The 15607-nt window shown below is 36.0% G+C and overlaps 1 protein-coding gene across 1 annotated transcript; it reads right to left on the bottom strand.

The window, feature by feature from the left end:
- Nucleotides 1-547: 547 nt before the first annotated feature.
- slc23a3 (solute carrier family 23 member 3) lies at nucleotides 548-9310 on the bottom strand. The gene is made up of 12 exons (XM_052564750.1): nucleotides 9055-9310; nucleotides 8615-8751; nucleotides 8451-8521; nucleotides 8259-8332; nucleotides 6968-7149; nucleotides 6707-6791; nucleotides 3520-3715; nucleotides 3161-3411; nucleotides 2939-3044; nucleotides 2545-2712; nucleotides 2352-2447; nucleotides 548-1850 (listed from the first exon to the last, which is right to left on the bottom strand). Exons 1-12 carry the CDS (start codon nucleotides 9187-9189, stop codon nucleotides 1588-1590), a joined length of 1764 nt encoding a protein of 587 aa, XP_052420710.1. The 5' UTR covers nucleotides 9190-9310; the 3' UTR covers nucleotides 548-1587.
- Nucleotides 9311-15607: the final 6297 nt, after the last annotated feature.

Raw genomic sequence — 15607 nt, forward strand, 5'->3', positions numbered from 1 at the left:
CTGGAATGTCTACTTTTAAACTAAACAAGTGCTGCCGAAAACAAATATTCTGAGATAAAGTAATCCATATGAAAACAACGCGATGTCTATTTTTCATATCTCCGCTCATTATATTTAATGTGACCACGCCCCCGCGCTGAACGCGCTATTCAGATTCAAACTGAAGCGCGTGGCTTGAATACGCCCACACAGAAGAAAAAGCAGCCAGACTATTCTTCAAGTTTTTATTTTATTTTACTGTTTGCTTCGCGATGAGAGGACTAAGACATAATTCACCCCAAAAAGATGTGATGTGGTTGAGGATTTGAGAAATGGATTTCCTCAGAAAAAAGAATGAAGCACTTTATTCAGCAGAGATCATAAACAGAGTAAGTCTCTCTTTATTTATTTGTACTAGTTTTCACATAACGTGTAAACATTTTACTAGTTAGACTTTTTCCAAATACTTTTTCCAAACTATAATTCCTGACTAAATGTATAATCAAGTGAAACATTATGAAGTTTCAATAACAATATACAATACTATACCATTCAAAAGCTTGATGTAAATAATATAAATGTGACAAATAGAGATAACTCTAACAAATGTAAAAACAATGCAGTTCTTTCGATTTATTCCCCCTAAAAAAAACTGAAAAATATTATCAGCTCTTTTCAACATTAATAATAATAATAATAATAATAATGATGATGATAATAAATGGGGTTTATTTGGTAGAAAATAAGATTGTTAAAAGGATTTCTGAAGGATTGTGTGACTAGAGAAAGGATGCCAAAAAATTTGAAAGTCAGCTTTGATTGTTCCTAATAAACTGTTTAACTGCTCCCCCAAGTGGATATTAAATTATGTTGTGGGATAATTAAATATATTCTTAATAAACTACAAACATAAAATTATATACTTTTATTTTGTTCTCTTTCTTGTAAGTCCTCACTCACAGTAGCACAGTTGAATGAGAGGCTCATTATGCAGCTCATTATGCAGCTCATTATGCAGGCCTTTGTCTTCTCAGGTGTAAATCACAATGATATTCATGATAGTTGACGCCTACTTGCATATGACTTTTACCAACAAAAAGTGTTTTAGAAAATTTAAATCAATATATTGTTTTCTGTGAGTGAGTAAACAAGATGATTTTCACATCATTCAGAAAGAAAAATTCTAGGCTACAAGCTCCAGTTCTCAACTTTTCCGGCAACCAATTTTATGTATGTGTTTTATTCCCTTATTCAAGTGATTTAACATTTTTAGTTTTTCACTAACCATGCATAACATTTTTTTTCTCAAAAATACAATCATGTACATGCATGGGTTTCACATATTATTATAGCCCAGTTTGTGCTGATTACAGTGATATTAGACTTTACCCATTTAGATATTTATAAGAAACTGAAAAAAGCACAAATGTCAGGGCATGACAAAACTTCTCAAGGCCCCAAAAATACCCTTAGACTCCAGAGGGTTAATGGGTGGGTCCTCAAGTCAAAAAGGTTGAAGTAATACAAAACTGTACCACTCATAAACATAATACAATTTATAAAAAGTTAAATACAAAAAAACTACAATAGAAGTTGGAGTGAACAACTTCAGCTGCTTCTAACAGCAGCATCCTTGTCAGGTAATAGGCTAGACATCTCTGGGACTGTCACTACCACCTCTTCAACAGGAGGGCTTCTGCAGGCACAGAACGGGATGGTTCTCAAGCCCCTCAGGTCCAGCACTTTCATCACGAGTGGAGGAGGGTCATACACCGTGTTTGGACTATGGCTGTAACCCTGCTGCAGGTCAGCGAGAGACAGAATCTTCTTTGTGCCTTCATGTCGCACAAGACCCCTCTCAGGCAAAGTCCCTAAATACCAAAAATCACAGACATTAATTTAGTGCTTTATTTTAGGAAGAAACTCCTATAATTCCCTGAAATGGCAGTAAATCATCATTTATGATATCGCGAAAGACTTCCATTTCAAATAAATCAATTAATCAAAAACCTTTAAATAAAAATGATCACAGTTTCCACTAAAATATGAAGCAGCACAGCTGTTTTCAACATTGACAATAACAAGAAATGTTTCTTGAGCATCAAATCTGCATATTAGAATGATTTCTGAAGGATCATGCGACACTGAAGACTGCTGAAAATTCAGCTTTGCCATCCCAGGAATAAGTTAAATGTTAAGATATATTAAAATAGAAATAATCATTTTCACAATATTACTGTTTGTACTGTATTTTTGATCTAATACTGTAAATAAATGCAGCCTTGGTTAGAATTATATGATATTTTCTTTTAAAACAATCTTTCAGACCACAAACTACTTGAATGGTAGTGTATTTGTGTGTTTTGTTTTACCTGAAACCGTGTGCTCTAGAAGAAAAGCCAAAACCCCCACAAAGAGAACGGGCAAGGTTAAAAGAGACCGGAGAAACACATCAACACTGGGTACACCTGAACACAAAGAGATGAAAATTCATCCAATGAAATGGACCCGTGTCAAAATAATGTATATAATGTCCTTTAATGAAGCACTTGCATTATCCCATACCTGTTTGTATGAAGTTAGAGTGAAGTCTGAACCAGCGTGGCAGTGCTAGTGACATGAACACTGTGAAGCCGATATTAAAAATGTTGCGTCCAGAGTCAACATCTGCATGTTGGAAATAAGTTATCCCTGTTGCTACGGAAAGCGTGTAGGTCACGCTGAGCACCGCACCTGAGAGAACAAGAGCAAACGCAAACATTTAAACTATGAGTATAACGCCATAATCGTCAGGGTGAAACCATAACTATAGGTTGACCCGATGAAATCTAAACCTGCGTACTCCTGTGCGGATTTGTGTATACAGTCAAGAAGACTAGAGTAGAGTATGAGCTACAAAGATGGAAAGTCCTTTGGATGTTTGGAAAATGAAAATATAAAAATATAAAATGATGATCACCATGGATGGCCAGAGGGACTGAGCAGACCATCTGAGCTAATTGAGGAGACACCCCCAGAATTAACAACAACACCCCAGCGAGCTGCACACTGCTCCGGGACCCAGACTGAGAGAAAAAGAGAAACATCATGAAGAGATATAACAATAAACATTAACAGAATGAATCCTAGGCAAACCTATCAATCATAATACTTTTGTGAATGCATCAGTACAGTCTCTCACCTGGCTGAGCCCAATAACACATGCATTAGGCACACTGCTGCACATTCCTGCTGGCGCCCCCATCAGGCCAGAGAGCACACTTCCCAGTCCATCCACACACAGGCCCCTGTTACAGGCATGTGCTGGGGCCACAGGAGCCTTCAGGAGCCGAGCTGCCACCACGTAGACAGCCGGAGAGCTAATGCTGCTAGACAGGCCTGCTGCCACTCCTGCTGCAATGCTTTTCCCAGACAGCAGGGGGAGCGCTGGAGCTGAAAGTACACAAGAAACATAAAGATCGAAACAAAAAAAGGAAAAAATACCATTTCTATCGCGCTGCTACAAAGCTACTAAAACTGAAAACTGATCTTTCACATTACCTGGAAGGGGGAAGTCCAGCCAGGGTACAGAGTCATTAGGAAAGACAAAGTCAGATGAGTGTGGACCATTCCTGGACTGAATGAAGGTGGCGTTTCTCTTTGTTGAGAGCATGTGGGTCACAGAGTTCAGATGGACATGTCCCCAATGCACCAATGCAGCACAGACACCACACGTCACCATCACAGACAGAAGTACCTGCACAGAATGGGGACAAAGAGCAGGGACAATATAACTGTTATAGGGTGTGGACATAAAAAGGGACCTTACATACAGTGACCCAACAATATATGGACTGTTTAGTGCAAAAATGTCATTGGACCTATATTATTTCCTATGCAAAAAGATCAGATGGTAAAAATAAAAAATAGAAGTTCTAAAAAAAGGGTCATCGTGTATTTGCAGGTGCCACATTTGCCTCATTTTAAATCTATGCGGCCTATAAGTACATGTAAAAGTTTGTTGTTGGTAAGATTTTTTTTAAAAGGGGTGCATTTATTTGATAGAAAATACAATAAAGAAACATTATTAAAATTTAAACTTAACTGTTTTCTATTGTAATATATTTGATCTATTGTATATATTTTCCTGATATGACAAAGTTGAATTTTCCAGTCTTCAATGTCACATGATCCTTTAGAAATCATTTTAATATGTTGATTAATATGAAATAAAAATCTTATTAGCACCAAATTTTCAGCGAAAATTGTAAACATATTTCAACCTTTAAAAAGAAAACAAGCATCAATCTAGGTTAATGTAAAATTTTACATATACTGATACATTTTAGCATTTATATTTAAAAATTAACATTAATAAATGCTGTAAGAAAATACATCAAAATTGGATAATGTAATTCATACATTTTAAGTTGCACACAAACACTCCCACATCAAAACATTTACACAGATGGATGGGAATAATAACTAGACAATCAGGCACTGTCTAGTTCCACAGAGCAGAGAAAAACTAATAAGGATTTCCCAAAAGCAAGATTCCAATACGAGCTTACGATCACTCATAAAAAGCTTTAAACTGTTTCCCATAACCTTTGACAACATTCAACCTCATATTAAATTAAGAACATTTTAGCCAAAGATCACTGTAACACAAGGCATATCTTCATTGGGAAACTTTGCCCAGATCAATGATATAATCTTCTTACAGGCAAAACACTGATCTAATGTACTGCAGGTTAAAAGCTGTAAAAGAGCTCGACTACCAGTGCAACACAGGAAATCCCATAAATCATGACCGAAGGTGTCTGTGTTACACTAGTTTTGGGAGGGAAATTAAACTCCTTTTTTTGTGGTAAGTCACACAACATTAAAATGTAAAGAAACACTTGCAGAAATGGCTCTCAAAATCAAAGTAATGTCTGCAATACACTATACTTCTCTAGTCTGGACAAGTGAAAGTTGACAGACTGCAGATTTCACAGAAAATCATGTAGTGTATGATGGGAGCCGACTCTGACCAGCTGGAGGATATTGAACATGTTTAATATTTCATACTGATTCAAGCATCTTTTCACTAAGAGGCACATGTTTCTGTGCAAGTTAGTGTGTGATCCTAAGTCATTTGCTGTGTGATGCTGTATATAGCCATTTGCAAAGAAATCAGCAAGTTAGTCAGGGCATAGTGTTTTAAAATCAGTTGAGTCTTACAGTGTAGTCTAGCCTTAAAGGGTTAGTTCACCCAAAAATGAAAATTATGTTATTAATAATTATCCCTCATGTTGTTCCAAACCCATAAGAACCCATTATCTTTGGAACACAGTTTAAGATATTTTAGATTTAGTCCATCATCAAAGTAGTCCATGTGACATCAGAGGGTCAGTTAGAATATTTTGAAGCATCGAAAATACATTTTGGTCCAAAAATAGCAAAAACTACGACTTTATTCATCATTGTCTTCTCATCCAGGTCTGTTGTGAGCGTGTTCACTGAAGTGTAGTGATATCAGGTTCGTCAATGAATCATTTGATGTAACCAGTTCACCGAATCGAACTGAATCATTTGAAACGGTTCACGTCTCCAATACGCATTAATCCACAAATGACTTAAGCTGTTAACTTTTTTAATGTGGCTGACACTCCCTCTGAGTTCAAACAAACCAATATCCCAGAGTAATTCATGTACTCAAACAGTACACTGACTGAACTGCTGTGAAGAGAGAACTGAAGATGAACACATAGCCGAGCCAGATAATGAACAAAAGATTGACTCTTTCTCGAGTACTGCATACTGCGCATGTGTGATTCAGCGTGAAGCAGACCGACACACAGAGCGTCTGAACCGAAATTATTCTTTTGTTGATTGATTCTGAACTGATTCTGTGCTAGTGTTATGAGCGCGGGTAAACCGAAGGCTTGGATGAAGGCCAATGATGTCATTACGTCGAGCACAAAAGAACCAGTCAACCGTTTTCTTCAACCGGTTTATTGAATCGAACTGTCCGGAAGAACCGAACTTCCCATCACTACTAGTGATCCAAAAACCGATGCAACCGGTTCTTGACTCGTGAACGAGTCAGTCTTTTGTTCGTTATCTGGCTCGGCTCTGTGTTCATCTTTAGTTCTCTCTACACAGCAGTTCAGTCAGTGTACTGTTTGAGTAAATGAATTACTCCGGGATATTGGTTTGTTTGAACTCAGAGGGAGTGTCAGCCACATTAAAAAAGTTAACAGCTTAAGTCATCTGTGGATTAATGCGTTTTGGAGTCAAGAACCATTTAAAATGATTCAGTTCGATTTGGTGAACTGGTTCAAAAAGATCCGGTTACATCGAGTGATTCGTTCGCGAACCGGATATGACAAACTGCTTTGTTTTGAACTCTCTCACAACAGACACGGAAAAGAAGACAGTGCTGAATAAAATCATAGTTTTTGATATTTTTGGACCAAAATGTATTTTCGATGCTTCAAAATATTCTAACGGACCCTCTGATGTCACATGGACTACTTTGAAGATGTTTTTCTTATCTTTCTGGACATGGACAGTATACCGCACACACAGGGACAGAGAGCTCTCGGACTAAATCTAAAATATCTTAAACTGTGTTCTGAAGATAAATGGAGGTCTTACCGGTTTGGAACGACATGAGGGTGAGTTATTAATGACATAATTTAGATTTTTGGGTGAACTAACCCATTAAGAAACGCAGCCAAAAAACCTTTATTTGACTCACAGAAAGTCTCTTGCAGACGGAGAACGCTGACAGCTGCAGAAAGTAGTGCAGATGCTGAGACAGGATCACCAGAAGAACAACTGCCCTGAAAACAAAGAAAATTGTATTTAGTGCAGTATGTGTGTCTATGTAGTTGCACACTATGTGCGAAAAATGTATTTCTTATAGGGTGTTTCTATATTGTTCAATTACTAATATAAATAATATTACAAATGACTAATATTATAAACTGCTGTTTTTTTCATCAAAGTGTTTGCTTACAGTGCAGCCATGCCCCAGTGGTCAGAACAAAACAGTGCTGCCTCCCTGTAGATGGAAAAACCCAGAATGCAGAGAAGAGGAGCCAGAACTAATGGTCCACAATGTCCCAGTGCAAAGCCAACCAGACCAGTCAAACCCACAGCGAGCTGCACCATACCTGCAACCACAGCCATGCCTCTCAACTGCACACACACAAACACATACACAATACTCCAAGTAGAATAAGTATAACGACACTTTACTGGACAAGCATTGACAAACTCGCACAGACAGATTGTCAGTATAATATATATATATATATATATATATATATATATATATATATATATATATATATATATACACACACATACATACATACATACATAAATGATTGATATATTACAGTTTTTGGTGATATTTTTAATTTGATTTTATTTCAAACTGTAATACCGTGGAATGTTATTACAAATACTTTTAACAATAACTGTTTTGTTTAAATACATTTTTAAAAAGTATTTTATTCCAGTGACGCAAAGCTGAATTTTCAGCATCATTACTTTTATTATATATTACCATCATCACAAGTCTTAAAAGTCATATGGTCATAGAAATCACTCTAATATGCTATTTTGGTGTACAAGAAGCATTTCTATTAATGTAGCATAATTTATATACTATTACATTTTTTGTTAATATTTGTAATTTAATAATAATAATAATATATATATATATATATATTCATTTAGTTATTTTAAAGTTGCAGCAATTTTCTTGTTTTGTCATTTTCATTATTTCTTTTGTATATAGTTTTTGATTTAAAAAAATAATAATAATTGTCTTATTTCATTTTAGTCATTTTGTTTTTTCAATGAAAATTTGAAATGTAGCTGACATAAAGTTTAATTATATTATTTAAGGTAAAATTTTATTTTATTTCAAGAAGCAAATTACCTTTAAAAACCCTTAAATAAATAAATGAATACATATTTCATTTAGCATCTATTTTATTCCAAGTAGCAGAAATAATTTTATTTCAGCCTGCCCAGGGACTACAGGTGGAAATTATCATAAATGCTACAACCTGATATAATGCGTCTCTCCTTTTTAAGGTTAATGTATATTTTACAGTATCCCTGTTCAAATAAATAAAGTAAAAAAAAAAAAAGCTGTTATAAATAAATACATTAAATAAATCAATTTGCCTACTTTTTGTGAAGTGGGATCTGCTGTTACAATGCATTACTGTAGAACAATGTGACAATGGAGGGTGGTCTGAATGTTCAGCACCACGGACAGCACTGTGCTCTACCTCTCTTATTGGGAGTGCTGGGGCCACAGGCTCCTCTGGTTCAGTGCACTGCCCCCTGCAGGCCACAGCAGTCCCTAACACACAAAACAATATTATTTTTTCTGTAGATGTGTTTCATTGGGTTTGTTAGTGTGTTTAAGTGGGTAGGTATTTAGAATGTCTTTGGCTTCACTTTAATTCTGCCATTCTCACCTGACTGAGCAGAAAGCAGAGCCAAGGCAGGGATCAGAAAGTCCAAAGATGGAGCCAAGATCAATGGCAAACTAAACAGAGTAAACATTGGACTTATCTCTATAGATGCTTTAGTGCAACTATATCAGCTCACATGGAAAGCAACAGGGTAAATGTAATCTTACCGTGATCCAATCCAGCTCTGCAACAGTGTAGATATACCTGAGTTAAAGAACACATAGGCCACTATTCTGTCTTTGTCTACTTCCTGAATGAGTGTTTCCACAACCAGCGCACACAGAGAGGACAGAACCAGCACATGCTGTGTGGAGACAGAGAGCAAAACACTTTTTACTTTTTCAGTTGTTGTGTTAAATGTTTGCTCTGAGAACATCCTGTCTATGTAATTCATTATGAGGTAAGATTTCAGCATTTGTAACTAAAATGTGAAAGTATGTTTTTTTAAGTTACAAAAGAAAATCAAGGATGACTTCACTTTCAACAGCTAGAGTATAGCTGTGATCCACAGAGGAGTTAAAGTGCATGCTTTTAATGTACTCTACTGTGCTATATGACTTTTTTAACTTTCAAAAGAGATAAGAAAAATAAATAAAGAAATACTTACTTGGAGTGCAAGGGCAATATTCAGCATCAATGAAGGACTGGAATTCACATCTAGGCTCTCTATTCTTCTATGCCTTTCTTGGTCCAAAGGTTGCTCTTTACATGAGAGTTTCTTGCATCTATGTGTCTTCACCATTGTTTTCTCTTTTTTCTTTCCTTTTTCTTTGTCTTTCCTTATTATTTGTGCTGTCACTCTTTTTACAGTGTTAACTAAATTCCTTCTTTCTTTCTCTCTTCGATTCCTCCTCACATGATGGCCTTTGACTCAGTTATGCAACGTGTGGTTTTTCATCAGCATTACTCCTTTTAATCATTATCTTCCCATTGACTTAAAATAACAATGGATTATTGCAACAGCTTTGCTTTGGAAGCTGATATGACTTGTGGAGAAATCTGTGTTTTTGACTGTAACATTACTGTTAAACTTACCCTTTTGAAAAAGTGTGCTAAATTGTAAGAAATTAGCAATTATAGTGTGCTTCAAATCTTAAAAGCATTCTTTAAAAAACTGTGCTTGCAGCTAATATATGACATAAAATTCCACTTAAGCACACTTACAGAAAGTAAAAAGTGCACTTTAATAAAGTAAAACTAAAGGTTTTACTTGAAATACATTTTAAATCATCATTTTAATTATCTTAAAACATTGTCATGTTTTAAAGAAGTGCACTTATTTTGATGTTTTGACTAAAATATTAAAGCACATGTAAAGTACTTGATCATAATTTTAACTGTATTTTTTCAAATATATTACATTTAAATTATATACATTTTAAATCCACTTAATTTAAACTTTATTAGAAATGGGTAAATACATATATATTTGTGTGTGTGTGTGTGTGTGTGTGTGTGTGTGTGTATATATATATATATATATATATATATATATATATATATACATATATATATTCAGTAGAAATTACAGCAAATATAATTTAATTTCAGCAGTGCACTTTAACTTAAGTGTCTTAAGTGTAAATCTTTCTAAGTTGACATTTATACATCATCTGAAAACTGAATAAATAAACTTTCAATTGATGTATGATTTGTTAGGATCTGAAATTCTGGAATCTGAGGGTGCAAAAAAAAAAATCTAAATACTAAATATGGTAAGAAATGTAGAAAATATATTCATGCAACATGATCTTTACTTAATATCCTATGGATTTTTGGCATAAAAGAAAAATCTATAATTTTGACCCATACAATGTTAAAAATATACCCCAGCGACTTAAGACTGGTTTTGTGGTCCAGGGTTAAATATTTAAAAGACAATAGAAGTAATGAAATTCTATAAATTAAGTCATAAAAGCTCTCTAATTCTTTCTAATTGCATTTCATATTAATTTAATCTATAATAGTTTTTCATTTAATTGCAATGAACACAATCACAAATCACAACTGTTTCAATTACAATCATTTTGCACGAGTATATTCTTATTTCTGTGATAAATATTTTAAATATATATATATATGGACAATTTGTGCACACAAAAGATGAAATCTGACAGGATTAAATCCATGTTTATTAGCACTGGTGAGTCAGCAGGATACAGGACTGCAGAATGACTACTCATGGCTTACAGTGGCGCAAAGTGACCCTGGTTTCCCAGGCCAACCTCAGCAAAAAAACATCAAGTCACTACACACAGACACACTGCTCATGAATTTAAGTATGCTCCTTTCACATTCACACTAGTTATAGATATAGATATGCTCAGAGAATTTGTATCTTTAGTGAAGAAATGTAACAAAACTACACAATGATCACAGTCACAAATGCAACAACACAACAACACTAGCAAATATCGTAACTGCGCTCAAATACATGAAGAGGAAGTGTTTGTCCACCAACAAGGTTTTTCGATTTAATTAAGAGCTTGTGTGAGGTCATTAAAGATGCATTGGCAGCTTAAATAACTCAGTAATCAGTCTCTTTACAAGATCACATTTATTTCTCAGTACTGGATACCAAAACCTAGCACGCAACACGTGCTTCAAACCTGGTGAAGCATGGCAAGACCTCCCTCAAGCTTGGGTCACATGACGCGTCCAGTTAGCGAGAGATCAGGGGTAGCAAGCAAACCAAACAAGTTCTCATTCAGCACAACAGATGACTGGAAAATCAATATCTCCGCCATACCAGCTTGAGTTCAGTTCCTTATAAAAGTTCAAATCCTCACTAAACCTGCTCTTGCTCTGAGATTGATGGTACTTTCTGATTCAAACATGAAAAGACCAGAGTATACAGCACTGAGAAAGACCCCAGTTAAAAGCCAGTGTTCATGGCACATAAAATCATTTCAACTCTCATTTGACTCACAATGTACAAAAATAAAACTATAATTACAGTGTAAGAGGACTGAATTCATATTATGCAAGTCACTTTTGAATGTTTCACTGTATTAAAACTCACACAAATGAGCATTAATATCCACTTTCAAATCACAAAATGCCAATATCCAATATCTCTGATGTGTCTATGAATACGAGTCATGAAGAAATAAAAATCTGTGCAGAGATTATTGCATTTCATGTTAAGAAGGACAGAAATTCTCCTTCAGTTGATATAAACCGTGTTTTACTAAATGACTGTGACAAGTTTAGCCAAAATTGTAAATTCTACTTCTTGTTACAAGTATCGAAGAACCATCACTTCTACCACAAAAGACAGCTTTTTAAGTTATCTTCCTGATGTATCCGAATTCCTTAGCATATCTAAAACCTCAGAACAACTTGATGATGTAACAGAAACTATGGACTCTCTCTTTTCTAGCACTTTAAATACAGTTGCTCCTTTACGCTTAAGAAAGGTTAAGGAAAACAGTTTGACACCATGGTATAATGAGCATACTCGCACCCTAAAGAGAGCAGCCCGAAAAATGGAGCGCAGCTGGAGGAAAACAAAACTAGAGGTATTTCGTATTGCTTGGCGGGAAAGTAGCATATCCTACCGAAAAGCATTAAAAACTGCTAGATCTGATTACTTTTCTTCTCTTTTAGAAGAAAACAAACATAACCCCAGGTATTTATTCAATACAGTGGCTAAATTAACGAAAAATAAAGCCTCAACAAGTGTTGACATTTCCCAACACCACAGCAGTAATGACTTTATGAACTACTTTACTTCTAAAATCGATACTATTAGAGATAAAATTGCAACCATTCAGCCGTCAGCTACAGTTTCGCATCAGTTTCGCATCAGACAGTGCACTATAGACCCCCTGAGGAACAGTTCCACTCATTCTCTACTATAGGAGAGGAAGAATTGTATAAACTTGTTAAATCATCTAAACTTACAACATGTATGTTAGACCCTATACCATCTAAGCTCTTAAAAGAGGTGCTTCCAGAAGTCATAGGTCCTCTTCTGACTATTATTAATCCCTCATTGTTATTAGGACATGTCCCCAAAACCTTCAAACTGGCTGTTATTAAGCCTCTCATAAAAAAGCCACAACTTGACCCCAGAGAACTAGTTAATTATAGACCAATCTCGAATCTCCCTTTTCTGTCCAAGATACTAGAAAAGGTGGTATCCTCACAATTATATTCCTTCTTAGAGAAAAATGGTATATGTGAGGATTTCCAGTCAGGATTTAGACCGTATCATAGTACTGAAACTGCTCTCCTTAGAGTTACAAATGATCTGCTCTTATCATCTGATCGTGGGTGTATCTCTCTATTAGTTTTATTGGATCTTAGTGCTGCGTTTGACACAATTGACCACAACATTCTTTTGCATAGACTTGAACACTTTGTTGGCATCAGTGGAAGTGCATTAGCATGGTTTAAATCGTACTTATATGACCGCCATCAGTTCGTAGCAGTGAATGAAGATGTATCATATCGATCACAAGTGCAGTATGGAGTACCTCAAGGCTCAGTTCTAGGGCCGCTACTCTTCACGCTTTATATGTTACCCTTGGGAGATATCATCAGGAAACATGGTGTTAGCTTTCACTGTTATGCTGATGATACGCAGCTCTATATTTCCTCGCAGCCCGGTGAAACACACCAATTTGAAAAACTAATGGAATGCATAGTCGATATAAAAAATTGGATGACGAGTAATTTCTTACTGCTAAATTCAGAAAAAACAGAGGTGTTAATCATAGGGCCTAAAAACTCTACTTGTAATAACCTAGAACACTGTCTAAGACTTGATGGTTGCTCTGTCAATTCTTCGTCATCAGTTAGGAACCTAGGTGTGCTACTTGATCGCAATCTTTCCTTAGAAAGCCACGTTTCTAGCATTTGTAAAACTGCATTTTTCCATCTCAAAAATATATCTAAATTACGGCCTATGCTCTCAATGTCAAATGCAGAAATGTTAATCCATGCATTTATGACTTCAAGGTTAGACTACTGTAATGCTTTATTGGGTGGTTGTTCTGCACGCTTGGTAAACAAACTACAGCTAGTCCAAAATGCAGCAGCAAGAGTTCTTACTAGAACCAGGAAGTATGACCATATTAGCCCGGTCCTGTCCACACTGCACTGGCTCCCTATCAAACATCGTATAGATTTTAAAATATTGCTTATTACTTATAAAGCCCTGAATGGTTTAGCACCTCAGTATTTGAATGAGCTCCTTTTACATTATACTCCTCTACGTCCGCTACGTTCTCAAAACTCAGGCAATTTGATAATACCTAGAATATCAAAATCAACTGCGGGCGGCAGATCCTTTTCCTATTTGGCGCCTAAACTCTGGAATAACCTACCTAACATTGTTCGGGAGGCAGACACACTCTTGCAGTTTAAATCTAGATTAAAGACCCATCTCTTTAACCTGGCATACACATAACATACTAATATGCTTTTAATATCCAAATCCGTTAAAGGATTTTTAGGCTGCATTAATTAGGTAAACTGGAACCGGAACACTTCACATAACACCGTACTTTCTACATCATTAGAAGAATGGCATCTACGCTAATATTTGTCTGTTTCTCTCTTGTTCCGAGGTCACCGTGGCCACCAGATCCAGTCTGTGTCCAGATCAGAGGGTCACTGCAGTCACCCGGATCCAGTACGTATCCAGACCAGATGGTGGATCAGCACCTAGAAAGGACCTCTACTGCCCTGAAAGACAGCGGAGACCAGGACAACTAGAGCCCCAGATACAGATCCCCTGTAAAGACCTTGTCTCAGAGGAGCACCAGGACAAGACCACAGGAAACAGATGATTCTTCTGCACAATCTGACTTTGCTGCAGCCTGGGATTGAACTACTGGTTTCGTCTGGTCAGAGGAGAACTGGCCCCCCAACTGAGCCTGGTTTCTCCCAAGGTTTTTTTCTCCATTCTGTCACCGATGGAGTTTCGGTTCCTTGCCGCTGTCGCCTCTGGCTTGCTTAGTTGGGGTCACTTCATCTACAGCGATATTGTTGACTTGATTGCAAATTAAAACAGACACTATTTCAACTGAACAGAGATGACATCAATGAATTCAATGATGAACTGCCTTTAACTATCATTTTGCATTATTGAGACACTGTTTTCCAAATGAATGTTGTTCAGTGCTTTGGCGCAATGTATTTTGTTTAAAGCACTATATAAATAAAGGTGATTGATTGATTGACAAGTTATGTGTATATGACTCCATTTGCACAGTGAAGAATATTAACCACATTCATTTCTGAAATGGCTTCATCAACAACAACAACAAAAAATCAGTGGACAGTAATATTGTGTACAAGGTAAAGCTAAGGGTGAAGGACAGCACACAGGTTCATATAAATATAACCTGAGCAAGAGTCTGGGGTTAAATACATCAGCCTCATTAGTGTCGCCGTTAACTGCATATAGAATGAGTGCATATGTTTTTTGTTCGTTAATGAGAAGGTTTAAATACTCCTTTAACTATATTAGATGGTTTTATTTTACCTTTTGAGTTTGTTTCTGATTTAAACATGCAGAAATGGAGCTGGTAGATCTTTGACTCTGAGACGTCAAACTCGATTTCTATCAAGGAGTGTTCAGCTGTCGTATTTATTGTAGGACTATGGAACTGAAGGCTGGAATTCACAAGGTGACTTTTGTACAGATTTTTGCCCTAATTTACAGTCTGGAGGAATTGACGCTAGTTGCTGAAAGTCAGATCCATTCTGCAGATTTTGGGCTGTTGGAGTTGACAGATTTTACAGAAAATTCAGCCTGTGATTTCATCCAATCAGAGGATATTAACCGTTTAGATTTTAGATCACATATTGCTTTTATTTGTCACACACTCTTAAAAATAAAGGTGCTTCACACGATGCCATAGAAGAACCCTTTTGTCTAAATGGTTCCATAAAGAACCTTTAACATCTGAAGAACCTTGCTGTTTCACAAAATTTTCTTTGTGGGGAAAGAAGGTTCTTCAGATTATAAAAAGCTAGTAAAGAGATGGTTCTTTAAAGAATCTTAGACTGAATACTTCTTTGTGGAACCAAAAAATGGTTATTTTATGGCAACCTCTTAAGCAGCTTTATTTTTAAGAGTGCATCTCCTAGAAACAGTAAGTTTGTTGTGTTCGGAGCTAATTTAAAGTCGTTTTTAGTTTATGCCC

The sequence above is a fragment of the Carassius gibelio genome, chromosome B9 (assembly GCF_023724105.1).
Source record: "Carassius gibelio isolate Cgi1373 ecotype wild population from Czech Republic chromosome B9, carGib1.2-hapl.c, whole genome shotgun sequence".
Classification (NCBI taxonomy): Eukaryota; Metazoa; Chordata; class Actinopteri; order Cypriniformes; family Cyprinidae; genus Carassius; species Carassius gibelio.

Coding starts and splice junctions, on each gene's coding strand:
- slc23a3 (XM_052564750.1), bottom strand. CDS start 9,189: ATGGTGAAGACACATAGATGCAAGAAACTCTCATGTAAAGAGCAACCT. Junction 8,333..8,450: donor TCTGCTTTCTGCTCAGTCAG/GTGAGAATGGCA, acceptor TTTGTGTGTTAG/GGACTGCTGTGGCCTGCAGG. Junction 3,045..3,160: donor GTGTTATTGGGCTCAGCCAG/GTGAGAGACTGT, acceptor TTTTTCTCTCAG/TCTGGGTCCCGGAGCAGTGT.